Source organism: Aquarana catesbeiana, linkage group LG01 (assembly GCF_042186555.1).
Source record: "Aquarana catesbeiana isolate 2022-GZ linkage group LG01, ASM4218655v1, whole genome shotgun sequence".
Classification (NCBI taxonomy): Eukaryota; Metazoa; Chordata; class Amphibia; order Anura; family Ranidae; genus Aquarana; species Aquarana catesbeiana.
The window spans coordinates 555,637,783-555,654,934 of NC_133324.1; the positions used below are offsets into that span (position 1 = coordinate 555,637,783).

Genomic DNA, 17,152 nt, shown 5'->3' on the forward strand with positions numbered 1-17,152 from the left:
CCTTCTTACTGCTAGGCGAGAGTGCTACCCACTGCGCCACTGTGCCGCCCAATTATCCCTTCTCATTATGGTTTCTAATCTACTTATGTGTGTATATGTAGAACTCATGTATCTCCGTGGGAAAACTTTGTGCCTCTAAGGTACTGTTTTCATATAAATCAGTAAAAAGAAGGATCAGTGACTTTACACCAACTAACCAATCATGTAAGAGCCTTCGTATTATAATTTTTGGGTCTGTCTTGATAGGCTTTTGTTCACTTTAAGTGGGTTTTGCATTTTCATACAAGTCCATAAGAGTGCAAAAGCTTTTTGATGCAGGTGAAATGCAATTTATAAGGTCAACTGCAGGTTAAATGCACCTGTCAATAAATTATGAAGGATCTTACAATATTCGCAAACTGATGCCATTAACGTAAGTTCATCAACACAGGACCATATTCAAACTGGGATTGATTTCGTAAAAGCAAACAGACTGTGCACTTTGCAAGTGCATATGCACTAATTTTCCACAGAGCTTAGTGAATGTGGTGAAGCTCTGCTGATGTCCACCATCCAATCATGTGTAAGCAAAAATGCTGTTTTTTTTTTCCTTGCACTTGATTGGGTATTCTTTACAAAGATGGAAGATGAGCGCGACTGCAGTCTGTTTGACTTAAGTAAATCAACCTGATAGGTTTTTATAGTTTTTTTGCTTCTTTTTCTTATTAGACTCCTGATCCGACCCCTATTAAACCAACAGATCCTCTGAGAAATAATTAACTTTTAGATCAACATGTGAGATGTTGAATGTGAGAAACACATATAATTAATTCAATGATTATAAAAAGTCTATCAACATTTTGGAAAATCCATGTTGATATAAATATACACAGAGAATATTGCTAAAGGGCTATGAGTGTTTGTACCTATTTCCTTCTCCCTTCAATATCAACCTATATGGGTGGTTTAAGGGTGTGTGCTTCTGAAATCTTGGGATTACCTTTCAAGACACCAGCTGCACCAGTTGATGAAAATCAAAGGGATCAACAAAATTTCTGCCTTGTTAACCAAAACTTTGGGATTCATTTACTAAATGCACATAGACTGTGCACTTTGCAAATGCAGTTGCAGTCTGTAAGGGCATTTGCTCCAGAGCTTAGTAAATGAGGGGAAGCTCTGCTGACTTCCATCATCCAATCATGTGCATGCAAAAATGCTGTTTTTTTTTTCTTGCATGTGATTGGATATTCTCTTCAAAGTAAAGCTTCACCTCATTTACTAAGCTCTGGAACAAATGCCCTTGCAGCGTGCAACTGCACTTGTAAAGTATACAGTCTTTTTGTCCTATGTCCCCCATTCACCAATATAATAATAAAAAATAGATCCATTAGATCTTCTATCTCCTTTTGTCTTGTGTGTGGTTCTTTTCTCTGTTTGAATTCTGTCAGAGATTAAAATTTGACTAGCATTTCTATCACGTCTCTGTACTTAAGAACTTTGAGCTCCACAATGACTGATGTTTTTAAACAACGTTTGACGTTGTTGTTGGAGTACATAATCATGTTAGATTTCTTTGGCCCGGTACATACATGAATATAGTAATTTGATTCATTCATTAAGTAGGCATCTTTGCTTTTACAAACTTGGAAATTCCAATTGCCAGTTCCCACAGTATTTTTAAAACTGGATCATTCACTTAGTGGGAACATTTATGATTACATTGTTTTCAAAAATGTTTCTGTTGAAGGAAAAAAAATTCTAATTAACATAGTGTGGAAAATTAGACCATGGGAATCACCCATGTTCCCATTTTCCAGTTACTACTTTTGAGAAAATCTATTACAATTGTGTCAGACGGGGGAGTTTTGCACCTTTAGATTGTGGTAGAAGAGGTTTTTGAATATAGATATAATCTAAAATAAAACAAAACCTTTGGATATTTTAATTCAAGCTAAAGTTGATTCCTTTGTGCTTCTTTTGCTTCAAGAAGGGGAAATAAAACCTTTATTTAAATAATAAATTTTGTGATTTGATTGTATATCTTATTTTATACCCAGTGATGTCATCACTAGGTCATTGTTCTTCTCTAAGCAATGACGACAGGTTATGCGCCCTTTCACACAGGCAATCCGATGAGGTCCGCCTGTCAGCTTTTCAGGCGGACTCAATCGGACGCTTCAGTCACACCTATGGAACGGTGGATGTCAGCGGTAACATGTCCGCTGGCACCTGCCACTATCCGATCCTGCCTGCCAAATCCAGATGGATGGTGACCCTATTTTCCATCCATCTGGAGGATCGGATCAGAACCGATCGGGGGAAAACGGACAGGCGGTCCATTTTCACCCGATTTCCCCATAGGGGAGAGCAGGACTCTGTCCGTCTCTGCTCTGAGCAGTGAGCAGAGACAGACCTGTCATCTGCCTGCTCAGCAGGGATCAGCGGAGTAATCCCCCGCTGAGCAAAGCGGAGTCCGCCGAGCAGACCGCTCTTGTGAAAGGACCCTATGGCTGGTGGGAGGGGCTGGCAGGATGCTCTACATAACTTTTTGAAAACGTTATAGCAACCTGCTTCAGTACTCCTTTCAAGAACTCTCAGCCCCAATACAAGCAGCAGTATGTCTCTTGGCAGGAGTTATAAAAATATTAAAAAGCCTTAATAGGTGAATGTAAGTTTGGAGGAGTGGGCATTCCTTGGCAGGCTGCATCTACATGCAGTCCAACCTAGGTAATGTCCATAATTAATGCTGAATCTCTGTGATGAAAAAACATAAGATCCAATGAATGAAAAGTGTTGGGCCAAGGACAGTTAGACTGGGGAGAAAAGGACTAGATTATGCTGATGTCATCCAGTCAGTGCCTACTCTGTCATCCAGTCAATGCCTACTCTGTCTTACTTACTGCAGCTTCTCAGTGAGAGAAGACTCAGAGTAAATAATTAATTTTAGTAGCAGAGAGGAGCCTGTACAACTTTACAAGACTGAAGGTAAGTTCAGCTTTAAATGGTAAAACTAAGAGGTGGATGTATGGGTGTGTTATGTATTATGTATCTTAAGTTAGTTTCTTATTTTAACTTATAATTTGTGTTGTGGAGCACATGTAAGAGTTTCAACGGATCTGGGAGACCGATACATTGCACGTAGACACCTCAGTTCCTGTATCATTGGGACAACGAATACAAAACATCCACAATCCAAGAGAAATCTTGAACTTGAATGCAGATAGAACTGTTGGTCTTTAACATTAACTTTATTCTGGTGATATATTATATCTTCTGTACTAAAGTGTTCTAATATTGACACAGGTGTCATTCTTTATGATCTAACTTATGAAAATTAGTTAACAGTACCATGTTTTCAAAATGTTGTTTTCCATCATACATACAGGATGTGCAACTGTCAGGTCCCTACATCACTTCAATTTTTTTCTACCACTCAGAGTCTGGGCACAGTTTTGCAAGTTATTTTTATAAAGATGATTTCAGGGCATGCAAGCATTTTATAACGCCAACAGATGGCAGGCTAAGCTGCAAAATAATAAAGTGCATTTATGAAAAACAAGCACGTTAAATGAAAGAACTTAGCACATACGGTAAAAACGCACAGACTATTCTATGTGTTTTTTCCAAAGATTTAATAAGAGAGCACTGCAATATAGCAAACATCTTTTCAATCCATGGGCCACAGTGACTATTTTTTAAGCAATAGATCTTCCTGTCTAGTCCACGTTTGGAAGTCTGTGATGCTTTGTTGTAGTATTTTTTGCACCCCATAGGGCACTAAAACACGTTTTTTTTGTTGTTCTTTTTTTTTGGAATGCCATTCATTTTTAAAGTGATTCTAAAGGTTTTATTTTTTTTTTAATAACAAAAATGTTATACTTATCTGCTCTGTGCATGAGTTTTGCAGAGAGCAGCCTTACATCTCTTCTTTGTGGTTACTTAATACCTTAATATCCTAAAAGAATGAATTAAGGTAAAAAAAAACATTCTGCTTTTAAAACCACTATATAAACACCCCAATGCCAGGAGCACCGGCGGGGGACCCCAGAAGAGGAGAATCAGGGCTGCTCTGTGAAAAACCATTGCAAGTAAGTATGGCACATTTGTTATTTTAATAAAAAAGAAAAAAAACTAGCATTTAGAATGACTTTGAAGGATAAAAGTTCAGCAGGCAGGAATAAAAAAAAAATATATATATATATATATATATATATATATATATATATATATATATATATATATATATATATATATATATATATTTTTTTTTTTTTTTTGTTTTTGTTAGAATGTACAGCTCTTTAAGATACACAGGCATTGATTTGCAAAAGGTAAATAGGCTGTTCACTTTGCAAGGAAAGATGCACTTGAAAAGGAATTTGCCCCAGAACTTAGATAATGAGGTGAAGTTCTGCTGAATTTGTCATGTGCCCTTGAAAAAATGTTTTTATTTTCCTTGCATGTGATTGGGTATTCTTTGAAAGTGAATCTTCACCACATTCACTTACCTCTGAGGCTAATTCTCTTACGAGGTGGACAGACTATCAACCGCATTTTTTTCAGGTTTTTAATCTTTGAGTCAAAAATGTTCAAGTGATATTATCCTAACACAGTGAAAATGTGTTTATATAGTGTTGTTGCCATTATCGTGAGAATGTTTGCTAACTATGGCATTATCTTGTAATGTAACTGCTGAACACTATAAATGTTGAATTCTAACTGTATTAAAATACCACAAGACATATGTGGAATACCTAATACCTTAACAAAAATGGTTCTACACAACCACAAGGACAAAAGTATCACAGAGACTTGAATACCAAGATATATTATAGACATGAAGTTTAAACTGGGGCTACACTAGTAGAATTTTCAAATGAAAACTTATACGGAAATCCTTCGAAAAATGTATATGGAAATTCTCGGAACATTCAATTGTTGCTTGAAAGTACGGTAGTTCAAGATTTTTTAACATTTCATTTTGGGATAATTGGACTTTACCAAACTAAAACCACATACACTGTTAGAAATTCTGATTGATAAAAATGTTCCATTCTGCTCCTTTGTATTTTCTCATCACTGTGGTTGAAAAAAACATTGATTTGACCCCACTAATGATTAGAAAACTGTATAAACGTTCTTCCAACATTCTTGCAACACAAAATGTAGAACAAAATTCTACCAGTGTATACCCATCTTATAGGCAAAGATATTTTATCTTGCAAATTCAGTTGTTATCTTACTTTAGTACAATTTTCTAGTATGGAATTCTTGTACTTGTAAGATACACATTTAGGTAATGTGCATGCTGACAGATCCATGCTCTTCTTAAACTGCTAAACCTGTGCATGCTTTTTCCCCAATCCTTCTCACATTCCTTAACATGTATTTCTAACCCTGTTTCACAATAAACATTTAATTCCATTTTTTTTACAGATCCTGCTGTTATATCCCCACAGGACCCTACCCTAATGATAGGATCATCACTAACTGCAGCTTGCTTAGTGGACTCTGACTTAAACCTGAAAGCAGAGGACCTGTTCTGGACTCTAAATGGGAGAAGGCTCCCCACAGATTTGTATAAGGCACTGAATGGCACAACCTTGAGTGTGGCCTTGAATAACCTGAATGGATCCAAGCAGCAATCGGGAGACAACCTGGTGTGCCACAGCAAAGATGGGAGAATCCTTGCAGGATCATGTCTTTATGTTGGATGTATGTCTGATTTTCAGACTTAGCAAACACAGGCATGACAAACTGATTGGATGTCCTGTTCCAGCAATGTAGTTTTATGGCAAAATGATTAGCATACTTGCTGTGTGGCACTAGCATATTGGATTTCATTACAATTTAAGAAGGGTCTGAATTAGGGCTGGGGGGAGGGGGGTATTCCTACAGCTTGGCCAGGTTTAGACAAAATGTGGTCTAGGCTAAAATGATACAAGTGGTTTTAATGATGCTAAAATACTTTGCACAGCTGCTTTTCAAATTTATATATTTTTATATATAACTATACAATTACATTTTAAATGTGTGAGTAATAACAAATATACAAAATGTGTCTCCCCTTCAGAAACATTTACCAGCTTTTGCAAAAATTATTTAAAAAAAAAAAAAAAGTTACGTTTTTATTTTTCAAGTCGCTTGATAATCTAGATATGATAGCCTGGCTACACATAGCTTTTCTATATTCAAATCTTCACAATTTGTGAACAATGGATCATGGAATAATATGCAGTGCTCAGATATACAATCAAATACTGATACAAAACTGTGTGATCAGAAGTGAAAACAAAATAAAAGGGTTAATAGAACCCTACAATAGTGTAGTTGAAAAAAACATTATCACCAACGTGAAAAATAAAAAGTGCTGTAGGTGAATACAAAACAAATTGGAAAAAATCATGTGACAAAAGAAAGTCATTTAATAAAAGGAAACAAAGTCCATAAAGAATTCTTGATATCAATGTGCAAAAATCAGTTGATTGACTCCGCTGGAACCACACTGGAAACAGGGTGAAAAAAAAATATATGCGGACAACCACCATCACCGACTGTGCATAAGCTTACCAGATTGTATGGATTTAAAGGTGTATTTCAGGCATACCCCACTTTTAAGTACACAATGGGGTTTATTTACTAAAGCTAGAAAGTGCAAAATCAGGCTCACTTCTGCATAGAAACCAATGAGCTTCCAGATTTTATTACCAAAGCTTACTTGAACAAGCCGAGGTTAGAAACTCATTGGTTTCTATGCAGAAGTGAGCCTGATTTTGCACTTTCCAGCTTTAGTAAATAAACCCCATTGTGTACTTAAAAGTGGGGTATGCCTGTACACCTCTTAAATCATGAAGGCTTGTGGTGTCCTTGTGGTATCCATGAGCTTGCCACCTTTTTTGCTTGCTGGAACTCTGACCAACTGGAACTAGACTAAGTGTCCCTAATCCATCTCCTGATAGAAAAGAGCCTTGGAGGCACTCTGCACATGCTCATTTTGCTGTTTTATGATGTGTTCCCTCTCCTCTCTATGATATCACACTATGTGGAACCTTCTTTCATTTTTTGTTTTTTTGGTTGTACCGTGTGAATACTGAGATTCGTTGGGTCCTCTCTCCATCCATGAAATATACATATGCATATTGGGTATTTGTTGATGAGGAGTCTTCGGTCTTGATCTGGGATAGCGATCGTAGATGTTATAGCTCCATATACATGGTGTTTAACACCACAAGCCTTCATGACTTAAGAGGTGTATACCCCTTTAAGTCCATACAATCTGGTAAGCTTATGCACAGTAGGTGGTGGTGGTTGTCTGCATATATTTTTTTCACCCTGTTTCCAGTGTGGTTCCAGCGAAGTCAATCAATTGATTTTTGCACATTAACATCAAGAATTCCTTATGGACTTTGTTTCCTTTTATTACATTGATTTTTCTTTTGTCACATGATTTTTTCCAATTCGTTTTGGATTCACCTACAGCACTTTTTATTTTTCACGTTAGTGATAATATTTTTTTCAACTATACTATTGTAGGGTTCTATTAACCCTTTTATTTTGTTTTTCACTTCTGGTCACACAGTTTTTTTATCAGTATTTGATTGTATATCTGAGTGCTGCATATTATTCCATGAACCATTCCTATATGGGCATAGCCCCTTTCTACTTCCTACCTACATTGATTTTCATGAGGCAAGTGTTTATTTATCTTAACTCTAGATGGCACTGTAGTGTCATGCATGCCATGGGTGAAATGCGTCAAAAGGTCAAGCTGTTGTCAATTCTTATTGACATTGCTTGGGACTAATGTTTGACAAGAACATCTTTAAAAAACGGGAACAACTAAAAATGTGTACATTGCCCAAATATGCAAATTACTTCAGATATATGTATATATACAGTACCTCACAAAAGTGAGTAAACCCCTCACATTTTTGTAAATATTTTATTATATCTTTTCCTGTGACAATACTGAAGAAATTACACTTTTCTACAATGTAAAGTAGTGAGTGTACAGCTTGTATAACAGTGTAAATTTGTCATCCCCTCAAAATATCTCAACACACTGCCATTAACGTCTAAACCGCTGGCAACAAAACCGCTGGGTGAGTACACCCCGAAGTGAAAATGTCCTAATTGGGCCCAAAGTGTCAATATTTTGTGTGACCACCATTATTTTCCAGCACTGCCTTAACCCCCTTGGGCATGGAGTTCACCAGAGCTTCACAGGTTGCCACTGGAGTCCTCTTCCACTACTCCATGACGACATCATGGAGCTGGTGGATGTTAGAGACCTTGCACTCCTGCACCTTCCATTTGAGGATGCCTCACAGATGGTCAATAGGGTTTAGGTCTGGAGACATGCTTGGCCAGTCCATCACCTTTACCCACAGCTTCTTTAGCAAGGCAGTGGTCATCTTGGAGATGTGTTTGGGGTGATTATCATGTTGGAATACTGCCCTGCGGCCCAGTCTCCAAAGGGAGGGGATCATGCTCTGCTTCAGTATGTCACAGTACATGTTGGCATTCATGGTTCCCTCAATGAACTGTAGCTCCCCAGTGTTGCAGCACTCATGCAGCCCCAGACCATGACACTCCCACCACCATGCTTGACTGTAGGCAAGACACATTTGTCTTTGTACTCCTCATCTGGTTGCCGCAACACACGCTTGATACCATCTGAACCAAATAAGTTTATCTTGGTCTCATCAGACCAAAGGACATGGTTACAGTTATCCATGTCCTTAGTCTGCTTGTTTTCAGCAAGCTTTTTGCAGAGTTTCTTGTGCATTATCTTTAGAAGAGGCTTTCTTCCAGGATGGCAGCCATGCAGACCAATTCGATGCAGTGTTCTGTGGTCTGAACACTGACAGGCTGACCCCCACCCCTTCACCTCTGCAGCAATGCTGGCAACACTCATACATCTATTTCCCCAAGAAAATCTCTGGATATGATGCTGAGCACGTGCACTCAACTTCTTTGGTCGACCATGGCGAGGCCTGTTCTGAGTGGAACCTGTCCTGTTAAACCCCTGTATGGTCTTGTCCACCATGCTGCAGCTCAGTTTCAGGGTCTTGGCAATCTTCTTAAAGCCTAGGCCAGGTAGAGCAACAATTCTTTTTTCAGATCCTCAGAGAGTTCTTTGCCATGAGGTGCCATGTTGAACTTCCAGTGACCAGTATGAGAGAATGAGAGTGATAACACCAAATTTAACACACCTGCTCCCCATTCACACCTGTGACTTTGTAACACAAACAAGTCACATGACACCGGGGAGGGAAAATGGCTAATTGGGCCTAATTTGGACATTTTCACTTAGAGGTGTACTCACTTTTGTTGCCAGTGGTTTAGACAATAATGACTGTATGTTGAGTTATTTTGAGGGGACAGCAAATTTACACTGTTTTACAAGCTGTACACTCACTACTTTACATTGTAGCAAAGTGTCATTTCTTCAGTGTTGTCACATGAAAAGATATAATAAAATATTTACAAAAATGTGAGGGGTGTACTCACTTTTGTGAGATACTGTATATATATATATATATGTAACATAGTCTCTGATGTCATATCCAGTTTCTGGCATCTTCAATGTCTTCACCCTTCTTGAAGCAGCTTCCTATGTGGAAAGGAAGGTGTAAAATTGTTTCTTATGTGCAAGGTATGAACATGTGCTAGTTATGGCTCTGGTGGCCACTGCCTTTTGAGAGCAAGTGTGTTGCTCTATCTGGTTGTTCCAAAGATCTGTGATTTAAGTTTACTGCCTGTATTGACTGTGTATTATTGTTTTACTTAGATATGTTGTCTCTGATGAGTAGCTGTTACCTCTTCTGGTGATGTATTTGTTCCTAGCTGATCTGTATGCGTATAGGTTCTTTCTCTCTGCATTTCAGTAGCTTTAATTCCCTGATGCTCACACTAAGTTAAATTAAGTAGTTTTAATATATGCACTCTCTTCTTTTGAAGGAGAGTTTGAATGTGATTGCACACACAGTGAATGGTCCCCAAATCTCTTCTATCTGAGAACAATTTTTGAAATAGTGGGGACTCCTTTGTGGACCTTGTAGCAACTTTAGACCATGTTCATCTTCCCAATTACACCTCCATGTTCGGAAACTTGAAAGTAGCATAGCAGATTGCCTTTCAATATCACCTTGATGTTCCCTCTATTGTTTGTGTTTACCTTTCTTAATGATGCTCTTAGCCTTTGAGAATGTTTTAAGGGGAAAATGTAAAGGTCCCAGTGATCACCCTGTTTTAGAATTCAGGTAATGGTTTCCCCTCTTGTGGAATCTGAAGTAATTTTTTTTCCTTCCCACTTGAGAAAGATTATTTGTTTCAGGGAAACCTACTTCAGGAAGTGCTGAAACTGAATGTAGTGGCTTTTATGCTAAGCTGAAAAGTTTAAGTCCTAAAGCCAAATTCTATTTTTTTTTTTTAAAGCTCCAAATTTAATGCACCACTCCTGTTGAAATAAAAATACAGTTTTTGCAATGTTATCTGCAACATTCAGAAGAGAACATAAATTGTGGCAGACAGCTTTGTGCTACCAACATGACCAAAAAGTTATAGCCTCCATAATCACCAAAGCAATATAAATATAAATGTAAGGTTCTTTAACCTCCCTGGCGGTATGATTATTTCAAATTTTTGGTGCTGAAAGCGGTACCATTATTTTGCATGGAATTTTATTATTATTAATATTTTGCCGTGTTATATTGTAGGCCTGTAATAATTATGCCCCGTACACACGGTCGGACATTGATCGGACATTCCGACAACAAAATCCATGGATTTTTTCCGACGGATGTTGGCTCAAACTTGTCTTGCATACACATGGTCACACAAAGTTGTCGGAAAATCCGATCGTTCTGAACGTGGTGACGTAAAACATGTACGTCGGGTCTATAAACGGGGCAGTAGCCAATAGCTTTTGACTGTGTATTTATTCTGAGCATGCGTGGCACTTTGTGCGTCGGATTTGTGTACACACAATCGGAATTTCCGACAACGGATTTTGTTGTCGGAAAATTTTATAGCCTGCTCTCAAACTTTGTGTGTCGGAAATTCCGATGGAAAATGTGTGATGGAGCCCACACACGGTCGGATTTTCCGACAACAAGGTCCTATCACACATTTTCCATCGGAAAATCTGACCGTGTGTACAGGGCATTAGGAATAACACACTTATATCTGTCCAAACAAGAGTCTAGTAGACATCCCGGGTATGATAAAGTTTAAAACACTAAATCATAAATTATAATATAATAAATAATTATAAGAAATAATAATATAATAATAATAATAAAAATGATTCAATAATGTAATAAATCAAAAACACTGAAATTTGCTCAGCAGAATTGTCGCTGTCATTACTTTCAGTGTTTGATGACGGATTTCCTCACAAATCGCTGTCGCTCAATTCTGCAAGTGATTCTTATTTATTATCGCTGTTTTCTAGCTGGTCTAAACCTGCTTTTGATTAAAGGGACAGTTTTGGTTGCCATGAACAATCTCCAGTTTCTAGGCAAAAAGAACAGTTTTTACAATATAAAACTGCATGCAGGGCACTGGAGAAACCACTAGGGACAAAAGGAAGTTGAAATAAATTGATACAGTAATGTAATCTGTAAAATTACAGTGTACTGTATATGTATTGTATGTTTTACTTTTTGAATTTGGCACCGTTCTCCGTCCCCGTGCGTCGCAATGCTTGCAGGGAACGGAGCCTGGGCACTGTGATAGATCGAGCGGATGACAGCTCGCTCACACTGCGGGGAGACATTGCAAGATCCTGGGGACAAGGTAAGTAAGCTCTTCCTGGATCCTGCGATGCGATCCCGAGTCTGGTTCGTGGTTACCGCTTTTGGTACTGAAAATCCACCCCGAACCAGACTCGGGAATACCGCCAAGGAGGTTAATCCCAGACATATATAGTATTAAGGTTTTCTTTATTAGCAGCTTGGCTTCTTCATTTGCATCCTTTGCAGGAGTTTCAGTCTTAGTAAAGAAGCAAGTTGGTATCAATTTACTTTTTTTCTGGCCCTAAAGAAATTATGTAGTGGCCTCCTCAATTGATTTCAACTCATGCCACCATGGTTTATTCGATTACGCATCCATTTTCTTTTTAGCTTTGTAACAAAAGCATGATTTAGAGGTTGGGTAGAACTTAAATAGCTGATAAAATGGCTGTCCAGAGGGTTACAGGGGATGGGACCAGACATATTATGATGACTGAGGAATCTCAAGAAAAGGGAAATTGTGGTCACACAATTTATGTTGTTTTAGCAACTACAGTGAACATAAACTGTATTTATTTTGTTTATTACCTAGTTGTAGCATAATGGTCAACTGTCTTGGCTTTGCATGTGTAATGGTAACAGGGCAACATACAGTGCTGTGATCTGAACTTTTTTCCTGATTTCTCAAACTGGTGGTCACATAGTAGCATTTTATTTCTGTCTGAATATTTGCAGGTTTATTACCAGAAGTATATATTTTGCAATTCATTCTAGTTTTTTCGTTAACAACCACCTGTTACATAAACTTTTGTAACACTATACATAAGGCAATAAACAGGCAACTAACAGGTTTGGGATCCTATATTGCATGTAATTACCTTCAATTAAGTGGTTTTGCGGCTATTAGCATTCTCTTTTTGGCTATTTGCTTAGCTATAAGTGTAGGTAAGAATCCTAGGTGACTCATATACACCATCCACAATCAGTGCCTCACTTACCCTCCCTCTCTGCTCAAAGCTGTGGGAAGGAGCATTATTTGCTAACATACAGTGGACGTCTAACAGTCCATCAACATTCCCTTGCTGGGTTCCTGGTCTAAATTTATACATTTAAACTGCTGCAGAGCCAGAGACCATCTGTGACCCTTGGACTGTTCCCTTTGTTATGAGCCATCCAGTATAGTAGAGAGTAGTCTGTAATAAGTTGGTGGTGTCTACCCAAAATGTAACACCTCAATTGCTCTATTGCCCACTTTACAGTATTGAATAGCTTCTCTCTACAGGGGTTAGTTTAGGAGTTATATTACTGAGTTATATTACTGAATTTCTTCCCCATTAATTTAATAGACCATTAATGCTCCCAGATCAACATCAGAGGCATTTATTTGTACAAGATACTGAAGTTGGGAGAGGCTAACATTGGTCCCTTATATAACATTTCCTTCAGCTCTTGAAAAGGTCTCTCTGCCTCCTCATTCGATTACATCATAGTGGATTTGCTCTAAGTGGAGCTGCTATATTAGTAAAGAATTCTAAAATGCCTGGGCTCTCTGTAGGAGGGAATCCCGGTCACAACGTTATTCACTTTCAGGTCATTACAGAGGACAAGGGGCACTCTTTACATCTGGAGGAAAATAAATGTAACCTTTACATACAGAAAGGATTCTTCACAGTAAGAGCTGTGAAAATGTGAAATAGACCCCCCTAAATAATTAGTTCTGGCCAGCCCAGTAGATTGTTTTAAAAAAGTTCTCGGTAGCAGTATGCCACTTCACGAAGGACACCAGACCACTTGCTCCACAATCTCAACAAGTTTGAGCAACAAATTGTTTGTCAGTTAGAACAAATCATGCAGCGGAGTACCTATTTACTCACTATGCTCAGATGCAGGTCCAGGTCCTTTTAACTCCTTTTGCCACAACATCCTGGTGTCCTGGACATGCCCATGGAAAAGATATTTCTCTGCTTCCCTCCCTCAACAGCTCAGAGAGACTACAAATGATTAGAGATGGGCCAAACGACCCCTGTTTGGTTTGCGGCAGAACTTTCGAACATCGCAAACGTTCTGAACCGAATAACGAACACCATTAAAGTCTATGGGACCCGAACTGGAAAAATCAAAAGTTTCCATTTTGAAGGCCTATATGCAAGTAATTGGGCATACAATGGTTATGGGGGTCCAGGTACTGCCCTGGGGGACATGTATCAATGAAAAGAAAGTTTGTGAAAAAACATCATTTTTAAATTAGTAGTGATTTATTGATGCTTAAAGTGAAAGCATCAAATGAGAAATAACAATAAAAATGAAAAAATACTTTAAATGTAGTGCCTGGGGGTTCCCTTAGTCTGCCTGTAAAGTGGCACATCTGTACCATGTATAGAACATGCTGCAGCAATAATGACATTTATAAAGCCAAAAAAAATAACATTTTCCATTCAAGTTTTCTTTATTTTATAAACAACAGCTTTTGGAGCCAGTCTGTTCGATGAGATCACAATTTAGTGTACTCGGAACAAGATTAGAGATTTTTTGATTAAATTCTGGTGTCTCTTTCGCAGACTCGGAACAAGATTAGAGATTTTTTGGTTAAATTCTAGTATCTCTTTCGCAGACTTTGGATAGAAGTAACAGACAAAAATTTGTCTTTGGGCGTTGGTGTTACCTTCACACCATAACCCTATAGAGGTACTTTTGATGAAAGCAAGAATTGGCCTTGCTGTCAAACATTGAAATTTGATGCCCCGCTCAAACAGTTGCAGAAAAAATGGTCTTTGGATGTCGGTGGTGCCTTCACACCATAACCCTTTAGAGGTACTCTTGATGTAAGCAAGAATTGGCCTTGCTGTCAAAAATTGCAATGATATGCACCTGGTAAACAGGTGCAGAAAAATTGGTCTTTGGGTGTCTTTGGTGCCTTCACACCATAACCCTTTAGAGGTACTCTTGATGAAAGCAAGAATTGGCCTTGCTGTCAAAAACTGCAATGATATGCACCTGTCAAACCTACACCAAAACATTTCTTACAGATGAAATCAACAGCCACAAAGCTAGGCAGCCTAGACAGTCTTTCAGAGATTCCAGATCCAGAAAGCACTTAATCATTAACATCAGCATCAGGAGCTTGATAGCTGCTGCTAATCCAGGACTGATTCATTTTGATAAATGTCAGCTGGTCCACGGAGTCTGTGGACAGATTCACTCTCTTACCTATCACAAAACCTCCATCGGCACTGAATACCCGTTGGGAAAGCACTCTGGATGCAGGGCAGCTCAGCAGCTCTATTGCATACTGGGCAAGTTCTGGCCAGTGGTCTATTCACACGATCCAGTAACCCAGTGAATTGTCAACTGGAAAGCTCTCCGTATCTGTTTTCACCCCTAGATAATCTCCTACCATAGGATGAAGATGCTGCCGATGAGATGTGGTAGCTGACATCCCTGGGCGCCGAGTACTAAAAGAAATTTGAAATGCATCACTGAGGCGGCACCCTTCTCCACCGCTCCTCTCTTGACCAACAGAGGACTCAAAACTATGTTTTCCACCAGACTGTAACCTACCACAGTCAGGAAAGGCGTTACATAAACTCCTCTTTAAGGTGTCCTCAAGAGATTACATCTTCTGCTCCCTCTGTGTGGACGGGATGAGTTCAGAGACTTTCCCCTTGTAACGGTGGTGAAGGAGGGTTGCCAACCAATAGGGATCCTTCTTCTTGATGCCACGTATTTTCAGGTCCTTTCACAGGCTTTAAAAAATGAGGGAGCCTATGCACTGCAAGTTTGTGAAGGCATAAAAAGCAGACTCCTCTGGGTCACTGAGGTCACAGGGTCTTGCTTCAATGCCTCCAAAGCTCCCAGAATCCTCCTCCTCCCTCTCCTTTTGTATTTTCTGTGGCATAGGAAGAATGGTGTCTGCATAAAGCGGGACTTGAGAAGAAAGGAAGTCCTCCTCTTCCTCCCACTGTTTTGCATGCATCACCACCTGCTCCACCACCTCCTCTGCATACTGTTGCTGGATGGCACAGGCAACATCACTAAACAGAGGAAATGATACCCTGCCTGAGGACGGACCATGTCCACCTTTGCCTGTGGATACATACGCTGCTGTCCCCCCACAGTGCCATGGGAACGTCTGCCTCTCCTTGTTGACCTTCCAGACATGATGGGGGGGTGGGTCCTTTTAACAAAATCTAATAATGGTGTGGAAATGTTTACGTGGATGCACAAGGAAAGTGGTGTTTGGTGCACTTTAACTTACTACTACTTTAACGTACTCACTACACAGACACACTCCAACGCCACACTACAATATACTGCAGTACAACTGCACTGACGCACTGCAATATACTGTGGTAAACATGCACTATCACACTGAAATATACTGTGTTAAACGTGCAGTAACGCACTGAAATATACTGCGTTAAACGTGCAGTAACGCACTGATATGTACTGTGTTAAACGTGCAGTAATGTACTGATACAGTATATACTGCGTTAAATGTGCAGTAATGTACTGATATGTACTGCGTTAAACGTGCAGTAATGCACTGAAATGTACTGTGTTAAATGTGCAGTAACGCACTGATATATACTGCGTTAAATGTGCAGTAATGTACTGAAATATATTGCGTTAAATGCGCAGTAACGCCCTGATATATACTGCGTTAAACGCGCAATAACGCACTGAAATATACTGCGTTAAATGTGCAGTAACGCCCTGATATATACTGCGTTAAATGTGCAGTAACACACTGATATATACTGTGTTAAACGTGCAATAAAGCACTGATATACAGTATCTCACAAAAGTGAGTTCACCCCTCACATTTTTGTAAATATTTTATTGTACCTTTTCATTTAACAACACTGAAGAAATGACATGTTGCTACAATGTAAAGTAGTGAGTGTACAGTTCGTATTAATGTACTGTTCGTTCGCAGTAATGTACTGATACAGTATATACTGCGTTAAATGTGCAGTAACACACTGATATATACTGCGTTAAACATGCAATAACGCACTGAAATATACTGCGTTAAATGTGCAGTAACGCCCTGATATATACTGCGTTAAACGTGCAATAACGCACTGAAATATACTGCGTTAAAGGTGCAGTAACGCCCTGATTTATACTGCATTAAACGTGCAGTAACGCACTGATATACAGTATCTCACAAAAGTGAGTTCACCCCTCACATTTTTGTAAATATTTTATTGTACCTTTTCATTTAACAACACTGAAGAAATGACACGTTGTTACAATGTAAAGTAGTGAGTGTACAGTTCGTATAACAGTATATATTTGCTGTCCCCTCAAAATAACGCAACACACAGCCATTAATGTCTAATCCGCTGGCAACAAAAGAGAGTACGTCCCTAAGTGAAAATGTCCAAATTGGGCCCAATAAGCCATTTTCATTAGCCACATGAAAAGAAATA

The 17,152-nt window shown here is 38.8% G+C and overlaps 1 protein-coding gene across 4 annotated transcripts in view; it reads left to right on the forward strand.

Annotated features, from left to right (window-relative positions):
* CRLF1 (cytokine receptor like factor 1) overlaps positions 1 to 17,152 on the forward strand; it is a 240,440-nt gene that overhangs the window by 95,808 nt on the left and 127,480 nt on the right. For all 4 annotated transcript variants that reach the window (XR_012235660.1, XM_073595878.1, XM_073595987.1 and 1 more), the window contains exon 2: positions 5,416 to 5,694. Coding sequence is in view for 3 of the 4 variants with exons in the window: in XM_073595878.1 (XP_073451979.1) it covers positions 5,416 to 5,694 (279 nt within the window). In the remaining variant the exon portion in view is untranslated. The remainder of the gene's footprint in view (positions 1 to 5,415; positions 5,695 to 17,152) is intronic.